Source organism: Pleurodeles waltl, chromosome 3_1, assembly GCF_031143425.1.
Source record: "Pleurodeles waltl isolate 20211129_DDA chromosome 3_1, aPleWal1.hap1.20221129, whole genome shotgun sequence".
NCBI classification, from domain to species: domain Eukaryota; kingdom Metazoa; phylum Chordata; class Amphibia; order Caudata; family Salamandridae; genus Pleurodeles; species Pleurodeles waltl.
The window spans coordinates 72,137,753-72,153,213 of NC_090440.1; the positions used below are offsets into that span (position 1 = coordinate 72,137,753).

Genomic DNA, 15,461 nt, shown 5'->3' on the forward strand with positions numbered 1-15,461 from the left:
ATGGGCCCTATCATATCTGGCTAGCAAAGCTTGCGAATTTGCAATACGCCACTGGTTTGCTGCCTGTGCCGCCACCCTTTTGCCTGCAGCATCGAATTTTCTACTCTCTTTATCTGGAGGTGGTGCATCTCCTGAAGTATGAGAGTTGGCTCTTTTGCGCGCTGCTCCAACTACAACAGAGTCTGGTGATAGCAGTTGTGTGATGTACACTGGGTCTGTTGGTGGCGGTTTATATTTTTTATCTACTCTTGGAGTAATGGCTCTCCCTTTGACAGGCTCTTCAAACACCTGTTTGGAGTGTTTTAGCATTCCGGGCAACATTGGCAGACTTTGATATTGACTGTGCGTAGACGTCAGTGTATTAAAAAGGAAGTCATCTTCAATGGGTTCTGAGTGAAGGCTGACATTGTGAAATGCTGCTGCCCTTGATACCACTTGAATGTAGCCTGTACTATCCTCAGGTGGCGAGGGTCTTGCTGGATAGCACTGAGGACTATTGTCTGACACTGGTGCGTCGTAAAGGTCCCATGCGTCAGGGTCCTCCTGACTCATCCCCGTATTTGTTGGGGATTGCATCATTGGTGGAGTGGCTACCGGTGATAGTTGTGGAGAGTGATGTGGGGATGGTGGTGGTGTTATTTGTTTAGCCACTTTTGCTTGTGGCTGTTTGTCCTTGTCCTTGTTTTGGAAGGCAAGTTTTCGTTTCATTCTGATTGGGGGAAGAGTGCTGATCTTCCCTGTATCTTTTTGAATAAAGAGCCGCCTTTGCATGTGATCTGGCTCTATTGTTTGTAATTCCTCTTCAAATCTGTGTGTCTTCATTTGAGAGGACAGTCCTTGTTCCTCTGAATAGGAACTAATTTTCGGTTCGGATGCCGGATGTTTCGGCACCGAAACCTTTTCTGCTGCTATTTTCGGCTCCGACAAAATCTTTTTGCTTTTCGGCGTCGTGCCCTCTCGGTGCCGACCAACTTCGGTGCCGCTGTCTCGGTGCCGAATCTTTTCGGAGCCACTCTCTCGGGCCCGAGATTGCTGCGTGCCTGTATCTCGACCGGAGTCGGATGACTTCGACACCAGCTCGCCCTTTTTCGGTGCCGATGGACGGTCACCTACTTTTCGGGTTAAGCCATGGCCTGTTGGCGGTGGCGTCCCCTGGGCTTTGGCAGCCTTTTCGTGAGTTTTTTGTTTCGACGTCTTACTCACGGTTTTCGGCGTTTCTTCGGGATCGACCTCCTCCGAGTCCGAATCCTGGATGGAGAATGTTTCTTCCTCCTCCTCGAAACACCCCTGTCCTGTCGGCACCGACGCCATTTGCAGTCTTCTTGCTCTTCGGTCCCTGAGTGTCTTCCTCGACCGAAACGCTCGACAGGCCTCACAAGTATCCTCCCTGTGTTCCGGTGACAAACACAAGTTACAGACCAGGTGTTGATCTGTATATGGATACTTGCTATGGCATTTTGGACAGAAGCGGAATGGGGTCCGTTCCATCAGCCTTGAAGAGACACGTGGCCGGGCCGACCAGGCCCCGACGGGAATCGAAAAAACCCCGAAGGGCCACCGGAGCTCTTCTTAATTCGGTGTTGATCTGTTGTAACTAACCCGATACCGAACGCAAACAATACCGACGATTTTTCCGAGATTCTAACTAACTTTCCGACCCGAAACACGGAGCGAAAAGGAACACGTCCGAACCCGATGGCGGAAAAAGAACAATCTAAGATGGAGTCGATGCCCATGCGCAATGGAGTCGAAATGGGAGGAGTCCCTCGGTCTCGTGACTCGAAAAGACTTCTTCGAAGAAAAACAACTTGTAACACTCCGAGCCCAACACCAGATGGCGGGATGTGCACAGCATGTGTATCTGCAGCTACACATGCCATCGAACATAAAGATTACCTTCAGCTTACGATTTTGTTTCACTGGCGATGACTGGACAACCGAACCCTGCCGTCTGCTGCCTGGGTGAGAGCAACCATTGTCTCTGAAGCTTGCCTCGGAGTATGTGCTGCCGAGTCTTCCTGAGCCTTCTATGCCATGTTTGGCGTTGTCGGGGATGGCAACTTTTTGGTTCCCGGTGAGACAGGGGTTTTGTGGTTGCACGCTTGGTTGTATTTGTTTATGCCACATATTGTGCAGTTGGTGGCGCGAGCAGAAGTGTGAACGAGGAGCGTGAAGAGAGCACACACAAGCTCGGGCCAACATGCGTATCCTAGCAACTGCATTGGCCGAAAAGACTAGAGCGCTCAATCAACTTCCTTGATTCCTAAATAAGCCATCCAGGAAATATATTAAGGAAATAGCAATTCCTCTGGTTTGGAGCAAGTTGTAAAAAAGGAAAAAACAAGGAAAACACTTTGCACAATAATTTACATTTTTTAAATATTAGTGGACAACTGATATTAATTATAAGGAAGCATCAAACGTAAAAAAAAATTCTGTAAATATATTATACGAGAATTTATTTTGGAAAAATTGAAAAATATCAGCACCGTTAATGATTTTGAACAATCCTGGTGAACCCTCAACAACGTGGGAAGACTGGTATGAAGGTTTTTGAGGCCTACATATTGGCTACTGGAGGGGACATATTCACCAGCGCTAGGAAGTTGGCTTTTACTAAAACATCATTTTAGTACGGAAGGAAGGAGAATTTTGAAACATCTTCCACAAGTGCTGGATAAGGAAGATTCTGATGATGAAGGAGATGAATACGACCAAGCGATAAGACAACTATCAGAAAATTTGGGGGGGAAAAAACAAACGTCGTTGCGGAAAGATTCAAATCCTTTAAAAGAAAACAACTTCCAGGAAAATCTGTAGAAAGGAATGTAGCCAGTTTGAGGTTTCTTGCTGCTACTTGTGATTATATTTTTTTTAGATGAGATGTTAAGAGATCAACTCATAATGAATTTGAACAGTAAAAAGATACAAGAAAAGCTACTTAACATGGAGAGCCTGACTTTGACTAAATCTATAGCAATGGTGGAAAGAACAGAAAACACTGATGAAGGATTGAAGGAGTTGGGTAAGAGAGAAAAAGAGAAAACTGAATTGGTACAACAAGGAAATCAGAGGACCAAGGGAGATGGGATGGTTAAAACCTCAATGTATACAAAAGGAAGAGATAAGGCCAGCTGGATTTGTTATAAATGTGGATTGAAAGGACAGGTAGCGACAAGTGAAATGTGTCCAGCAATTGGACAAACGTGTCATAAATGCAAAACAAAGGGGCATTTTTCTTGAATGCGTAAGAGCAAATTATATGCAAATAAGAGCAATGTTATGAAGTCGGTAAGTGTAATAGAGAACAGTCCTAACAATGAGGGTCATTTACGAGAGGTAGTGCTGTAGATACAGCAAGTAGGAAAAGTGTCTGAGGACAGTCCATTTTGTGTAACCAAAGTGGATGGTGAAAGCATCAAAGTCATGGCAGATTTGGGTGCAAGCTACCTGCTTACAGGAGAGGAACAGATGTCCAGATTTCCGTGTCATGTTGTTTATCTACCTGATATTAAACTGGTAGCCTATGGGAACAAGCCCATAGAGTTGGTGGGTTACATAAATGCTCAGTTGGAGTTTCAGGGAGTTAAGGTGTCAGCTAAAGTGTATTTTGCAAAGGATGGGTCAAGTTTATTAAGATGGCCAAAACAAAGAGATTTGAGCATTAGGTTAGACCCAAATCATCCTGAGCAAGTATTACAAGCTAAATCAGTGCTAAATTTAGCTGAGGAGCATTCCCAGTCTCCATTTGTTATTGAATTTCCAGAAGTTTCTTCTGATAAGTTAGGTCTATTAAAGGGTTTTACGCACAAGATTGTTTTAAAAAATAATGCTTGTCCCAAAGTACATAAACCCAAAATGGTTCTGTTGACCACGAGAGAACCACTGTAATGAGAACTGGAAGATGAACCCAGAATGGTTCAGTTGACCACGAGAGAACCACTGTAATGAGAACTGGAAGATTTGAGTAGAAAAGGAGTTATAGAAGAGATTGAGGCATCAGGATGGTTGGCTCCTGTGATGATTGCAAAAAAAAAACAAATTATGGTGATATACGCTTGTGTGTTGATTTAAGGGATCTGAATTCTACCTTTTGGGTTGACAGACACCCGTTACCTAACATAAATGAAATGTTGACCACTACAAAGGAGCAAAGGTATTTTCAACATTAGATTTGTCTTCTGCATATCACCAGATATCGTTGCACCCGAGTCACGTCATTTGACATCTTTCATTACATCGGAAGGGGCATATAGATACAAACGTATGTCTTTCAGACTAGCATCCGCAGCCGCTGTTTTCCAACGAGCTATGCACCATTTGTTACGTACTTCCAGGTTACGTACTTCCAAGATGATATTCTGTTTTTTGGTAATAATGTTGTGGAACATGATGAAGCATTACTTAATGTGTTGTGTGTGTTAAAAAAAACAGATTGACCATAAAAAACGAAAAGTACAAAATTGGAGTGAGTGGTGTGGAAAATCTGGGTCATTGGATTGACAAAAACGGTATCCTTCCAAAAATGGAATTAGTTAAAGCAATCAACAGAGCCCCTTCACCAGAAAACAAGGATCAGCTGAGATCTTTCTTAGGCTTAGCTGAATATTATTCTAGATTTATCCCCAATTTTGCAGACAAAATGAAAGATTTGAGGCAACTCATGTTGAAAGGGAGATTATGAGTGGAGTGAGGAGTGAGAACGAGAATTCACTCTTTTAAAAAAATGCATAGCAACAGCTCTGGCTCTCAAGCCCTTTGAAATAAAAGATACCATTATTATCAACACAGATGCAAGCAATGTGGGTTTAGGAGCTGTAATGTTACAGAAGTGTGAGGGAAAGAGGTCATCATAGCGTATGCTTCCACACCTTTAGGGGCAGCAGAAAATAATTATTCCACTATTGAAAGGGAAGCATTAGCTTGTTTTTGGGGTGTAAATTATTTCAGAAAGTTTGTATGGGGAACAGAATTTAGAATTTGAACAGATCACAAACCCTTACTGGGGGTTTTCTCGCCTGGAGGGTCTGAGAAAATATCACCAAGGATTGGTCAATGGGTGATGAGATTGTCAGAATTTAACTATGTGGTGGAATATGTGCCAGGAAAGAAACATGCTTTAGCAGATTGCTTATCATGGTTGCCTGCAGGTGTTATAGGTGAGGAGGTCGAATACGATGATGATGACATGATTGCAGTAGTCATGAAGATTACTGAGGGGAGAATTTCACATGAAGAATGGAGAAGGAAGTGTGGAAATTATGGTGTGTTAAGTGAAGTAATGAAGTACATGGAGGAGGGTTGGCCAGGGAGGGCAAACATTTCCAACGATGTGGAGTGTTTCTACCATATGGGTAGTGAACTGTCGGTGGTGAATGGTGTTTTAGTAAGAGGTAATCAGTTGGAGGCATCAGCAGTTCCCAAAAACAACATTTTAAGCTTGGCACATCAAGGACATATTGGGATGAGTGCCACTGAGTGACGTATTAGTGAGGAATATTAGTGGCCAGGTCTTGACCGGGATGTAGAACATTTTATAAGAGCTTGTATATCGTGTGCCTGAAGTGATACATCGCAAAAATTGGAGAAAAAATTCCCCAGTAATCTGTGACAAATTTGGTAAGCCGTGGAAGAAATTAGGTGTAGATTTTATGGGACCATTGTATACATTAGGCTCCTGTCCTAAATTTGCTATAGTGGTGGTAGACTAATATTCTCGTTGGCCACAAGTTACATTTACAGACTGTATCACAGCAGAAGTGCTGGTAGAATTTTTAAATAAGGTCTGGGAAAGAGAAGGTGTGCCAGAGATCATAGTCACAGACCATGGTGAATAATTTTCAACGGATACTATGAAGAGATTTCTGGAAACCTTTGACATTAAACATATGCATACTTCTGTGTATTATCCTCAAAATAATTGTTTGGTGGAGAGGTAGAACAGAACACATAAGGAGGGTTTGCAATTAGTCATTACGAGTGAGATGGACTTGCGTAAAGCAGTGCATGAATTGTTGTAGTCATACCGTACGACTCCACACAGTGTGACTGGAAAATCTCTATTTAAGCTGATGAAAGGTCGAAATCCCAGAACTTTGTTGTCTAAGGGAGTAGAAAGGAAAGTCATAATACAGAGAGATAGCCAAGACAACAGTAGTCAAGACAATCGTAAAAAGAATGAAAGTTATAAGGTTGGAGAATAGGTAAGGGTTTAGAAAGGGACACAGAGTGAACAAGTGTATGTCAAAGTTTTCAAAACCTTTGGTAGTGAAAAGGGTAAACAAATATTCTTTATTATTAAGTGACGGAAGTGTGTGGAATAAGAGTAAAGTTGTGAGATTACCGGATTGTATAAAACAGAGAGAAGATTTAGCAAGGAAAAAGGAACAAGAAAGGGTAGATAGAACATTTTATGAGAAAAGAGTGGTGCATAGAACCCGAGAAGCTAATTTACCACGCAGATTTGAAGATTATGCATTGTATTAGTCACGTATTATTTTACATTTTTCTGTGGATTATTATTATTACTTACATTCATATTGTATTTATTTTTATGTATTGCAGGTTATGCTCATAATAAGATGTTTGTTTATTATACTTTATTGTGTATAGATTGTGAGGGGGGAAGATGTGTTGTGTCCTCGTTCTGTCAATTCTGGAACCTCTGTGAAACAGACACGGACAGTTGGAAGAAAAGCTCTGCCCGGGAGATTATTAGTAACTAACTTTCCGAATAAAGGAGAAATAAAGATTACCTTCGGCTTACGATTTAGTTTCAACTGTCATAGGAAATACAGAGAGAGATACCCCAAGAAGTGGATGGAATGGATCAAGCAATATCTGAAAGAGCTGCAAGATCTGAAATTAATTAGCGCGGCAAACCGCAGGAAGGAAACATTTGGTTTCTTACTGGATCAAAAGGCTTGAGTACAGCCTCAAAGGCGCTTCAGTTGTGGGTTTTCAGAAACCATTGAACTTCACTGCAGGAACAAACCATTCTCTGTCTGCATTATTGGCTCAATGGCCGTGGCTTCCCATTTCCTGCCTTTAACTAAATAATCACAATGGTATGTCAATGTTATTGCAACAAAAAAAAAAAAGAACTCTAGCAAAGTCAATAGGTCTTGCCTCTAAATGGCCGAGCTCTTGGCTTTGACAATGAATGTTTGTCTCATGTTTATATGCAAATGCATGTTATGTGTATTTGTAAAGTGCATTATCATCCGCAAGGGTATCCTGGAGATCGACAGATGTGTGCGCCTAGCCCTGCCTATGGCAGGTTGGTTAAATGTAAAGCCAGGTCTTCAGCTTCTTGTGGAATTCAAAAGTAGAGGATGCTCTGATCTGGAATGGGAAGGCCGTTCCACGCTTTAGCAGCAATGTACGAGAACACCCATCCTCCTGATCTGGTTCTGTGTATGCTTGGGATGTGTGCGAGCAGAAGTCCTGTGGAGCGGAGGTGTCAAGGTGCTTGCTGGAAGGAGATATAACTGTTCTGGTAGGTGGGACCTTGGCTGTGAAGTGCCTTGAATGCATGTGAGGAGTTTGAATTGAGCATATTTGTGTATCAGGAGCTAGTGGGCCTCCCTGAGGTGTGGCGTGATGTGAGTTCTGTGTGGGTGGTTGAGGATAAGCCTGGCGGGCGAGTCTTGGATGGTTGGTTTGTAGTGTTCTGGTGAATTGCTTGGTGATCCTGATGTAGGGGGTGGTCCCCCGGTCCACCTTGCAGGTGACTAGGGGGCACGTGAGTTTTCCGAGGGTTGCTTAGAAGCCACTGCATCTTCAGGGTGCGAAAATCATGCCACATGTGCAGTCATGGCTGCCAACCTTGCACTGAGTTTTCTGTTAAACAAAAGGTGTCGCCACAACTATGGGGAGTGGCAGAGCGTCGCGTCATGCATCACAGTGTGATTGTCCTTAGATCGCCCACAACAATAGCACAGAAAGCTCTTTCACATCTCGCTGCGGTACAAAATATTTTGAGGCCAAGGTAAATGACATTTTTCGCCACTGGGTGCTCCCTTCGCAATAGCAGCAAACCCTTTTTTGAGACCATTTTGCTGCAAATGGGGACAATTTGTAATCACTTGTAATAGTTAAGTGAGTAGCTGACTGCAGTAGCCATAACGCATCAGCAGCCCTGTTCTTGAAATATAAAACTGTAGGCTCAAAAGAATGCAGCTCCTATTTGGAGCTGTTGGGGGTTGTTTTAACAAAGACCCTTTGTGCACGCTCCATCACTTCAAATCTGTCTCTAATAATGGTAGAGCCGCCTTTTCTCTAAGCTGGCTGAACAAAAATTCCTTTTATTCTATAGTACGTAAAAAAACATGGTATTAATTAGACAGGTTTTACTGTCACAAGCTCCGGGATGGAGCTATCTAAACAGTCGCCACATGTGGCTAGCAGACGCCACATGAAGGGAGAGCGGGCTTTAAAGGGCCGTCGGGGACCACGCTCTGGCAGCCGAATAAAGCCCTCCAGGGGAAGTGATACCGTGTTAGTCCTGGCACCGGGCCACCCCGGGGAGGAAAGTCTTACATGATGCGGAGCCCGATCGTATAAATATCTCCTGGTTCAAAATATGTCCTGCCGGTGCTTTTCCTTCCCTCCCTTCAGGTGTGCATTAATCAGAACCTCGTGCACGGGGGGCGAGCGGGGTGATGGGGGCAGAGGCATTTATGGTGATAAATCTCCTTTCAACATCAGGTATTGCTGGGTCCAGGAAGGGTGTAAAGATTTTTAGCACTCCAGAAAAATTAAAAATTTGCAGCTGGTACACTCACCAAACAATCTGAAAAATACTTTTTGTTTTGGGATTTTGTAGTAATTAGGCACTGTCGTGCCCCATCAGAGCCTCTACCCTGGCTGGGTTGGAGTCGCAGCTCAACTCTTGCTCTGTGCAACTGACTCCCAAGGATTCTGGCTGCTAGGAAAGATGTCTGCACCTACAGATGAGGCCAGTGGCCGGGCTATGCTCATCTGCAAGCAGGACCTGATGTACGAACAGTGAGTGCATTTTGTGCACCAGATTGTTGCAATCTGCCTGGCATTCTGCAGTGCGAATTTATATGTACTGATAAGTTGCACCATAAAAAAGCCCATTCGCTAAGTGTTGCAAAATAAACTGCCTAATGGACATTAATTAGGCAGGTCGCTATTTCCAAAGCTCCAAGATTGGCAGAGAATGCATGGATGGTGACCTGCAATAGTTGGCAGACCCCAATCCCTGTTTCTGCATTACTAAACTGAAATATATATATATATATATATATATATATATATATATATATATATATATATATATATATATATATATATACACATATATATATATGTGTGTGTATATATATATTTTTTTTAATGAATCATATCCATTAAGAAAACCGGTTGTACTTAAAAACAAGTTTCTCATTTGCAAGCAGAGAGATGTCCCAGGGCTAATGCCTGCCTTCCCGAGGCCATCCAACATGACTCCACATGGGCCAGCATCCTATTGGTACATCATCATCACCACTCGAGCCCGGAAGTAAGGACCCTGTCTATGGGTTGCAACTGCAGTCAAACATCTCTGATACAATGCATTATGATTCGTATTTAGGAGGCAACTGGTAAACGCCCTCTCGTGATTGCACTTTAGAATTAGTCGCAGAACCCCTTTTGTGATTTGGAAAGACTTTTCCGACTCGCAAAAGGTTCTGTACTTTCGGAAATACTATTTTGTGATCCCACACCATGAGACTTTCTGAACCTCAGGGGTTGCAACCACAAAGGTGTTTTGTACATCTGGTCCAAAGCTCCTTGCGTCAACACATGTGAATTATGTGTAGCTTAAAATGTGTTCATGAACATATGTGGCTGAAAAAGGCAGATTTTTGGCAAAAGACTTCACCGCAGATGTTAACTTCTAGAGGGCACGACTAAAGTGAAAAAGTCCTATTTCACCCTCCACCTGCATAAGAAAACGTTTTCCACATGGCACATGTTCACGTTCTAAGAAAATATCACACCCACAATGATTTACTCACATTTGTCCAGGAAAAAAAATCCTAATTTATGGTGGGTTCTGCACGAGAACATCCCTGCAAGGACACACAGGAGCCAATCTGAGCAGCTGTTGTGAAAACCATTGCACTTCCTGTGGGTGTAGTCCCCAATCTGCACCGCTTGTCCCTGGCAGTGCAAAGCTTTCAAAACCATAATTCCATATTTGGACAACCCCCGCCCCAGACACTGATAATGGACTTTCCAAAACAAACAAGTCAACATACACAAACACCTTTGTAAGTCCCTCTTTCGCTCTTTGCTAGCCCCAGAGGCCTTTCCACCATGTCTCACCTACCTACTGACACTAGTGAACCTCATTCCTTTCCACTGATCTCCCCTTCAAACTTTACAGCAGGATACACATTTCTGCTACGTACTAGCTGGTGCAGAGATCACACAATGCATCAGAGTCACATGACACCTTGCAGGGCATCGAAAGGTGGGACAAGCAGATGCAGTGGCAATTTACTATAATCTCATGAAAAGAAATTCCAGACAGGGCCACTGGGATTATGCGATTCTGCAGCCATGGCGTTTTCCACATAATTATAGATTTGCAGCATTTTCCATATAATTCTTAATCTGCAGATTTTATCAAATAAAAAAGTTTCTAGCGCAAACAGATCAAAATTTGCGAAAACACAGTGGAAGGCCTTTCGCAAAGACTCAATGGTCACCTTTCAGTTGCCTTTTAAGGTGTTTGTTTTTTAAACTGGTATTAATGGGGTGAAATCTTTGCCCATATAATGTTATCATGAAAAAAAAAGAAACTAATGAAGTAATACCGTCACAAAATGTCCCGCATTACGCAGCATAGTTTGCCTTTTCTTGACGGTTAATACAGTCAACCCTCCCTGGCAATTTGGTCCTTCGCTGCTCCATAATTCCAGTGGTCCTACTTTCAATACTAGAAGCTGTGAAGTATTTACTGTGTACCCATAAAGGTGGCAGCCACCTGCACCCACCTTGAGGGCTGTCGCACTGCTCTTCGTCGCTGTTGTCATGGCAATTGTCCTGCCCATCACACACGAAGCTCTTGTCCACGCACAGGCCGTTCTTGCAGTGGAATCGGGCTGTGGAACACAGCAGGGGGTTCGCAGCTGTGAGAAGGGAGAAAAAAAGGAGATCATCGCCATAAGGATCTAAGAAAATTTGTGAAATAATGATCCCAGCCACCCAGTGGTATCCACCCGACACTCTTGTAAAACTGCGTGGATATCCTGAAAATAATCATCTGAAAAACCGAACATCTCGGGGGCACTTTAAAAATAATCATTATATGAAACCAACAATATCCAGGGAACAATTATCAGGAACAGAATGATATGCAGAAAATAAATTTCCCAACAATCCAAGGATGTCTGTGGAATACTCTTCATAAGGATGAAAGCAATACCGATGGATAACCTTAAAATTAGGCTAAACCTATTCATGCAACAATCCTCAAAGGGCTTCAAGCACATCCACGCGTGGCTCTTCGGAAGACCCCCGCGCATCCATGCAGCAATCACTGCAACGCCACCAATAATCAATCATCACATAACTACAACTATTCCCATGCAAAAATTGTTACAATATTCCACGACTATCCATACAACAATCACCGGAAGGCCACAATCATATCCGTGTAAGGATCATCACCTCATTCCAAATACTGATTAAAACAAGCTCCGCAAGCCAACCATCGCAGTATCTGAATGGCAGCCATACAACAAACGTAAAACAGTTATCACAAATATACAAGAATGGCCCTCTTTCAATCATCAACCTATCCAAAGGATATTTATGAAACAATTTTTAAAAATAAAAATACAGCCGAAAAACGCCTGTCCAAACTCAAGACAAGAAGGACACGGCAGTCCTAATATGAAATGCACATCACCGAAACAATCACCACAATATCTATAAAGCATTTGAAATGAAAATCCAAGGGTAGTCTGAAAGCAATGATCATGAACCATAAAATAACATCTACAAGAACCTAGTAATACGCATTAAAGAACTATCACTGAATTAAAGCATGGTTCTACACAATCTTCACAAACATCAAGGACGCCCGTGCGCCAGCCACAGCAAGTACTACAACATGTCCACACAGCAACTGCGGAGACTCCCACCACATCCACACTTCAGCCATCAAAATGCACTAAGGATGTCCAAGAAACAACTTTCATCAACTTCCCAACAAGATCAATGAAGCAATCAACACATGGATCCAATAACAACCATTGTCCTGACCCTAAAAACATCTTAAAGCAGTTGTTAAGAGCCCTGTGGATATCCAAAAACAATCATAATATAAAAACCACTCAGACTGAATCTCTAGACAATATTCCTTTAGAACTCATGCAAATGTATGTAACATCTGAGAAAACAGCCCAATCATAGATACTCAGGGGGTTATTCTAACTTTGGAGGAGGTGTTAATCCGTCCCAAAAGTGACAGAAAAGTGACGGATTTACCACCAGCCGTATTACGAGTCCATTATATCCTATGGAACTCGTAATACGGCTGGTGGTATATCCGTCACTTTACCGTCACTTTTGGGACGGATTAACACTCCTCCAAAGTTAGAATAACCCCCTAAGTGTCATAAGCCTGCCAGCTCTGGTTCTGATTTGGATATTGGCGGAGGAGTTACTCCATCACAATGGTGCCAAATATTCCGTCCACTGAAATCTAAATCCCATTATTTCTTATGGGATTTAGATTTCAGCGGATGAAATATCCGTCACCGTTGTAATGAAGTAACTCCTCCGCCAATATCCAAATCAGGCCCAAAGTCACCTAGTAGTCGTCTTGACACCCACAACCATATCCACACATGACAACAATGTCAGGGTTTTAGAAATACACATGCAACACTCATGATAAGAGACCGAGCTTAACTACTAAACAAAACGACAATGAGACCACAAAAATATCCACAAACCATCACAAGACCCTGTGCAGATCTACAGAACACACCTGGACGACCTCGAGCATTTATACAACAAAACCTCATAATTCCAAGCAAATCCATACGACAAAACGTGATATTGTGTACCAGATCCACACATTTCCTGCAAGCATTCAAGTACATCCGTGCATCAGTCATTACAAGATGAAAAGCACAACCACAAACCAAACACTGCATGAATAAAGCATCCGTGCAACAATTGTCACAGCTCCTGAACCATGTGGGCACAAGGATTAAGGGACTAATCAGAACTTGGAGGGTGTTCATTTTCAGCTCGCCTCTTGCATCCCTCATCTTATTTAATGCTAGGGACGGCGGCTTTGGTGAGAAGGCAGCCGCAGCTGGCACAGATATCTGGAAACAAATTTTGGCAGACCCACCGCCAGCCAGGTTGGCATTCCATCCAATGCGTTTTTTTATGTCTGGGTTCCGCCATGTAAAACCATGGTTGTCCCAGATAGAAAGATTTGACAAATACTCCACCAGATACTGGGAGAAAACTCCCAGGTCATGGGGGTGCTTTGTGTTGCAAAGACAGACCCCCAATCTTTGGGGAGTCTGTGTAAGGAAAAACTAAGCACCAACAGGCCCTCCAGGCCAGCATAGCACGGCGGACCTTCTGCGGTCACTTGTTCCCCCCCCAATGAAGCGGGTACTGCTATGGAGGCAAAATCTGCCTGGATTCAAGACAGAGCAGGTATGGCAGACCAAATATGTGCAAGATAAGAAGGATGAGGGCAAGAGGGGCACCCTTCTCTCAATCACAGCTATTCTGTCTGCCCTTCAGGCAGGGATGGTATGCTTACCATTCAAGTTCACTTTACTGCTTTGTCATTGGTCCCTCCTCCAAACTGTAGGCAGCATTTCAAGACTAACTAGGCATTCTGGCACAGTCATTCTCCCCTACTACTGGCAACCTAGATAGCTGCCTAATATTACACTGGTAAGGGCAGGACATGGACTCTCTGCTCTCATGGCACTTTTAGGGTACAGCAGTACACCTCATTTCCATGTATTCTCATGCATATTAACACCCAGAAACTGAGAGCTGATTACTAACATCCTCCCTTCCTTGTGGAAATCAGGATCTCTCTCTTGTGGGCTCCCCTGTGAGCGCCCAGCCATGGGGCCAGCCCCCTGCTTACATCTAAATGCCACCCAGAGGTGCCCCCCTCCTTGCAATTCCTTTTCTGCCTCTGGTTGCTCACCTGCACGAGTTCTCCTGTGCCGAAGTTAGTGCAGAGATCTGCAAACTTCCGCAGCAATGTGCTCTTCTGAAGAGGCCTGGCAGTCTCAGCACAGAGGCCAGAGATTGTATGAGCAGCAAAGAGGCTGGCCTCCCATCGCGCTATTCTAAGTGCATCGATGGACACTTGTGAGCAGTATGATGCGTTCATATTGTTCTGAAGGAGGGTAGGCGCCAATGCTCCTTTTCTGGCATCTTGTACTAGCATAAACTTCATTATTTTACGTCTCCAAAGTGCCTTGAGACCACCGAGTTCAGCGTTTGGTGCAAATACACCATTCGCGAGAAATAGTGACCAGTAATTTACAGCAAAAGGAAGGTTTTACAAAAAAGGGAGATATTTGATGGCTGGATGTTTTTATTGTACAAAATTAGTTATAATAAAATCACATTTCACACATATGGAGTGATAACTGTGAATTATTTCCCATTAAATAAAGGTCAAGACACCATTTCCAACAGGAGTCCTAATTCAAGATCATTTCCTCCGTCTAGGATCCAAGCATGACAATCGATCAAATAATTACACCCAAAAACACACTTCTCGGAGCTTCACTGGTTCCCTTTGTATAATCAAGAAAAGCAAAGTAAACGTGGCATTCTAACTGCAATCAGGACCCTTTGTTAGCTGAACTTTTCAGACCGCAGCTTCAAACATCCTCTGCAGACAGGATGTGTTTCTCGCCGCTTCAAAACATTTCTTCACTAAAACAGTGCTTCTGAGCGATTTAATAAAATAATTCTATTGCTATTCTAACTGTAATCAGGACTCATTGTTATCTGAACTTTGCAGACAGCAGCTGGCGTCACCATTGATTTTGCTGGTAATTTCGTTTTATAAACTACGCCTGGTGTGTGGCTTCATCGTGTAAAATAAGTGTTCTTGTGCAATAAAGCCACCCCTGGGCTGTGGTGACCTTTACAACACACTTGTCCTTCGCCTCGTGGTTTATTACGTCAGTAGAGCACCTCGATTGGTTTCTGAGGCCTCATACACACTCATCAGATCTCTATTATACATTTCTACTTCTTATTTTAATTATTAGGGCTCCTTCCCTCCTACTATACATTAAACCTCACCGACCCCTCCACAAGCCCTATTCTTCGCAGCGCTGCCCATCTCTCCCCCCGCCCCATCCGCCAGTGCTGGGCCAGGCCTCTTAATGCACCCTCGACAGATGGTCTGTGGAAAGGTGGCAGACGGGTGA

At 43.3% G+C, this 15,461-nt stretch overlaps 1 protein-coding gene across 1 annotated transcript in view; it reads right to left on the reverse strand.

Moving 5' to 3' along the window:
- Nucleotides 1-15,461, reverse strand: part of LDLRAD3 (low density lipoprotein receptor class A domain containing 3) — a 367,623-nt gene that overhangs the window by 169,332 nt on the left and 182,830 nt on the right. The window contains exon 4 of the mRNA XM_069221829.1: nt 11,013-11,147. Coding sequence (XP_069077930.1) covers nt 11,013-11,147 — 135 coding nt within the window. The remainder of the gene's footprint in view (nt 1-11,012; nt 11,148-15,461) is intronic.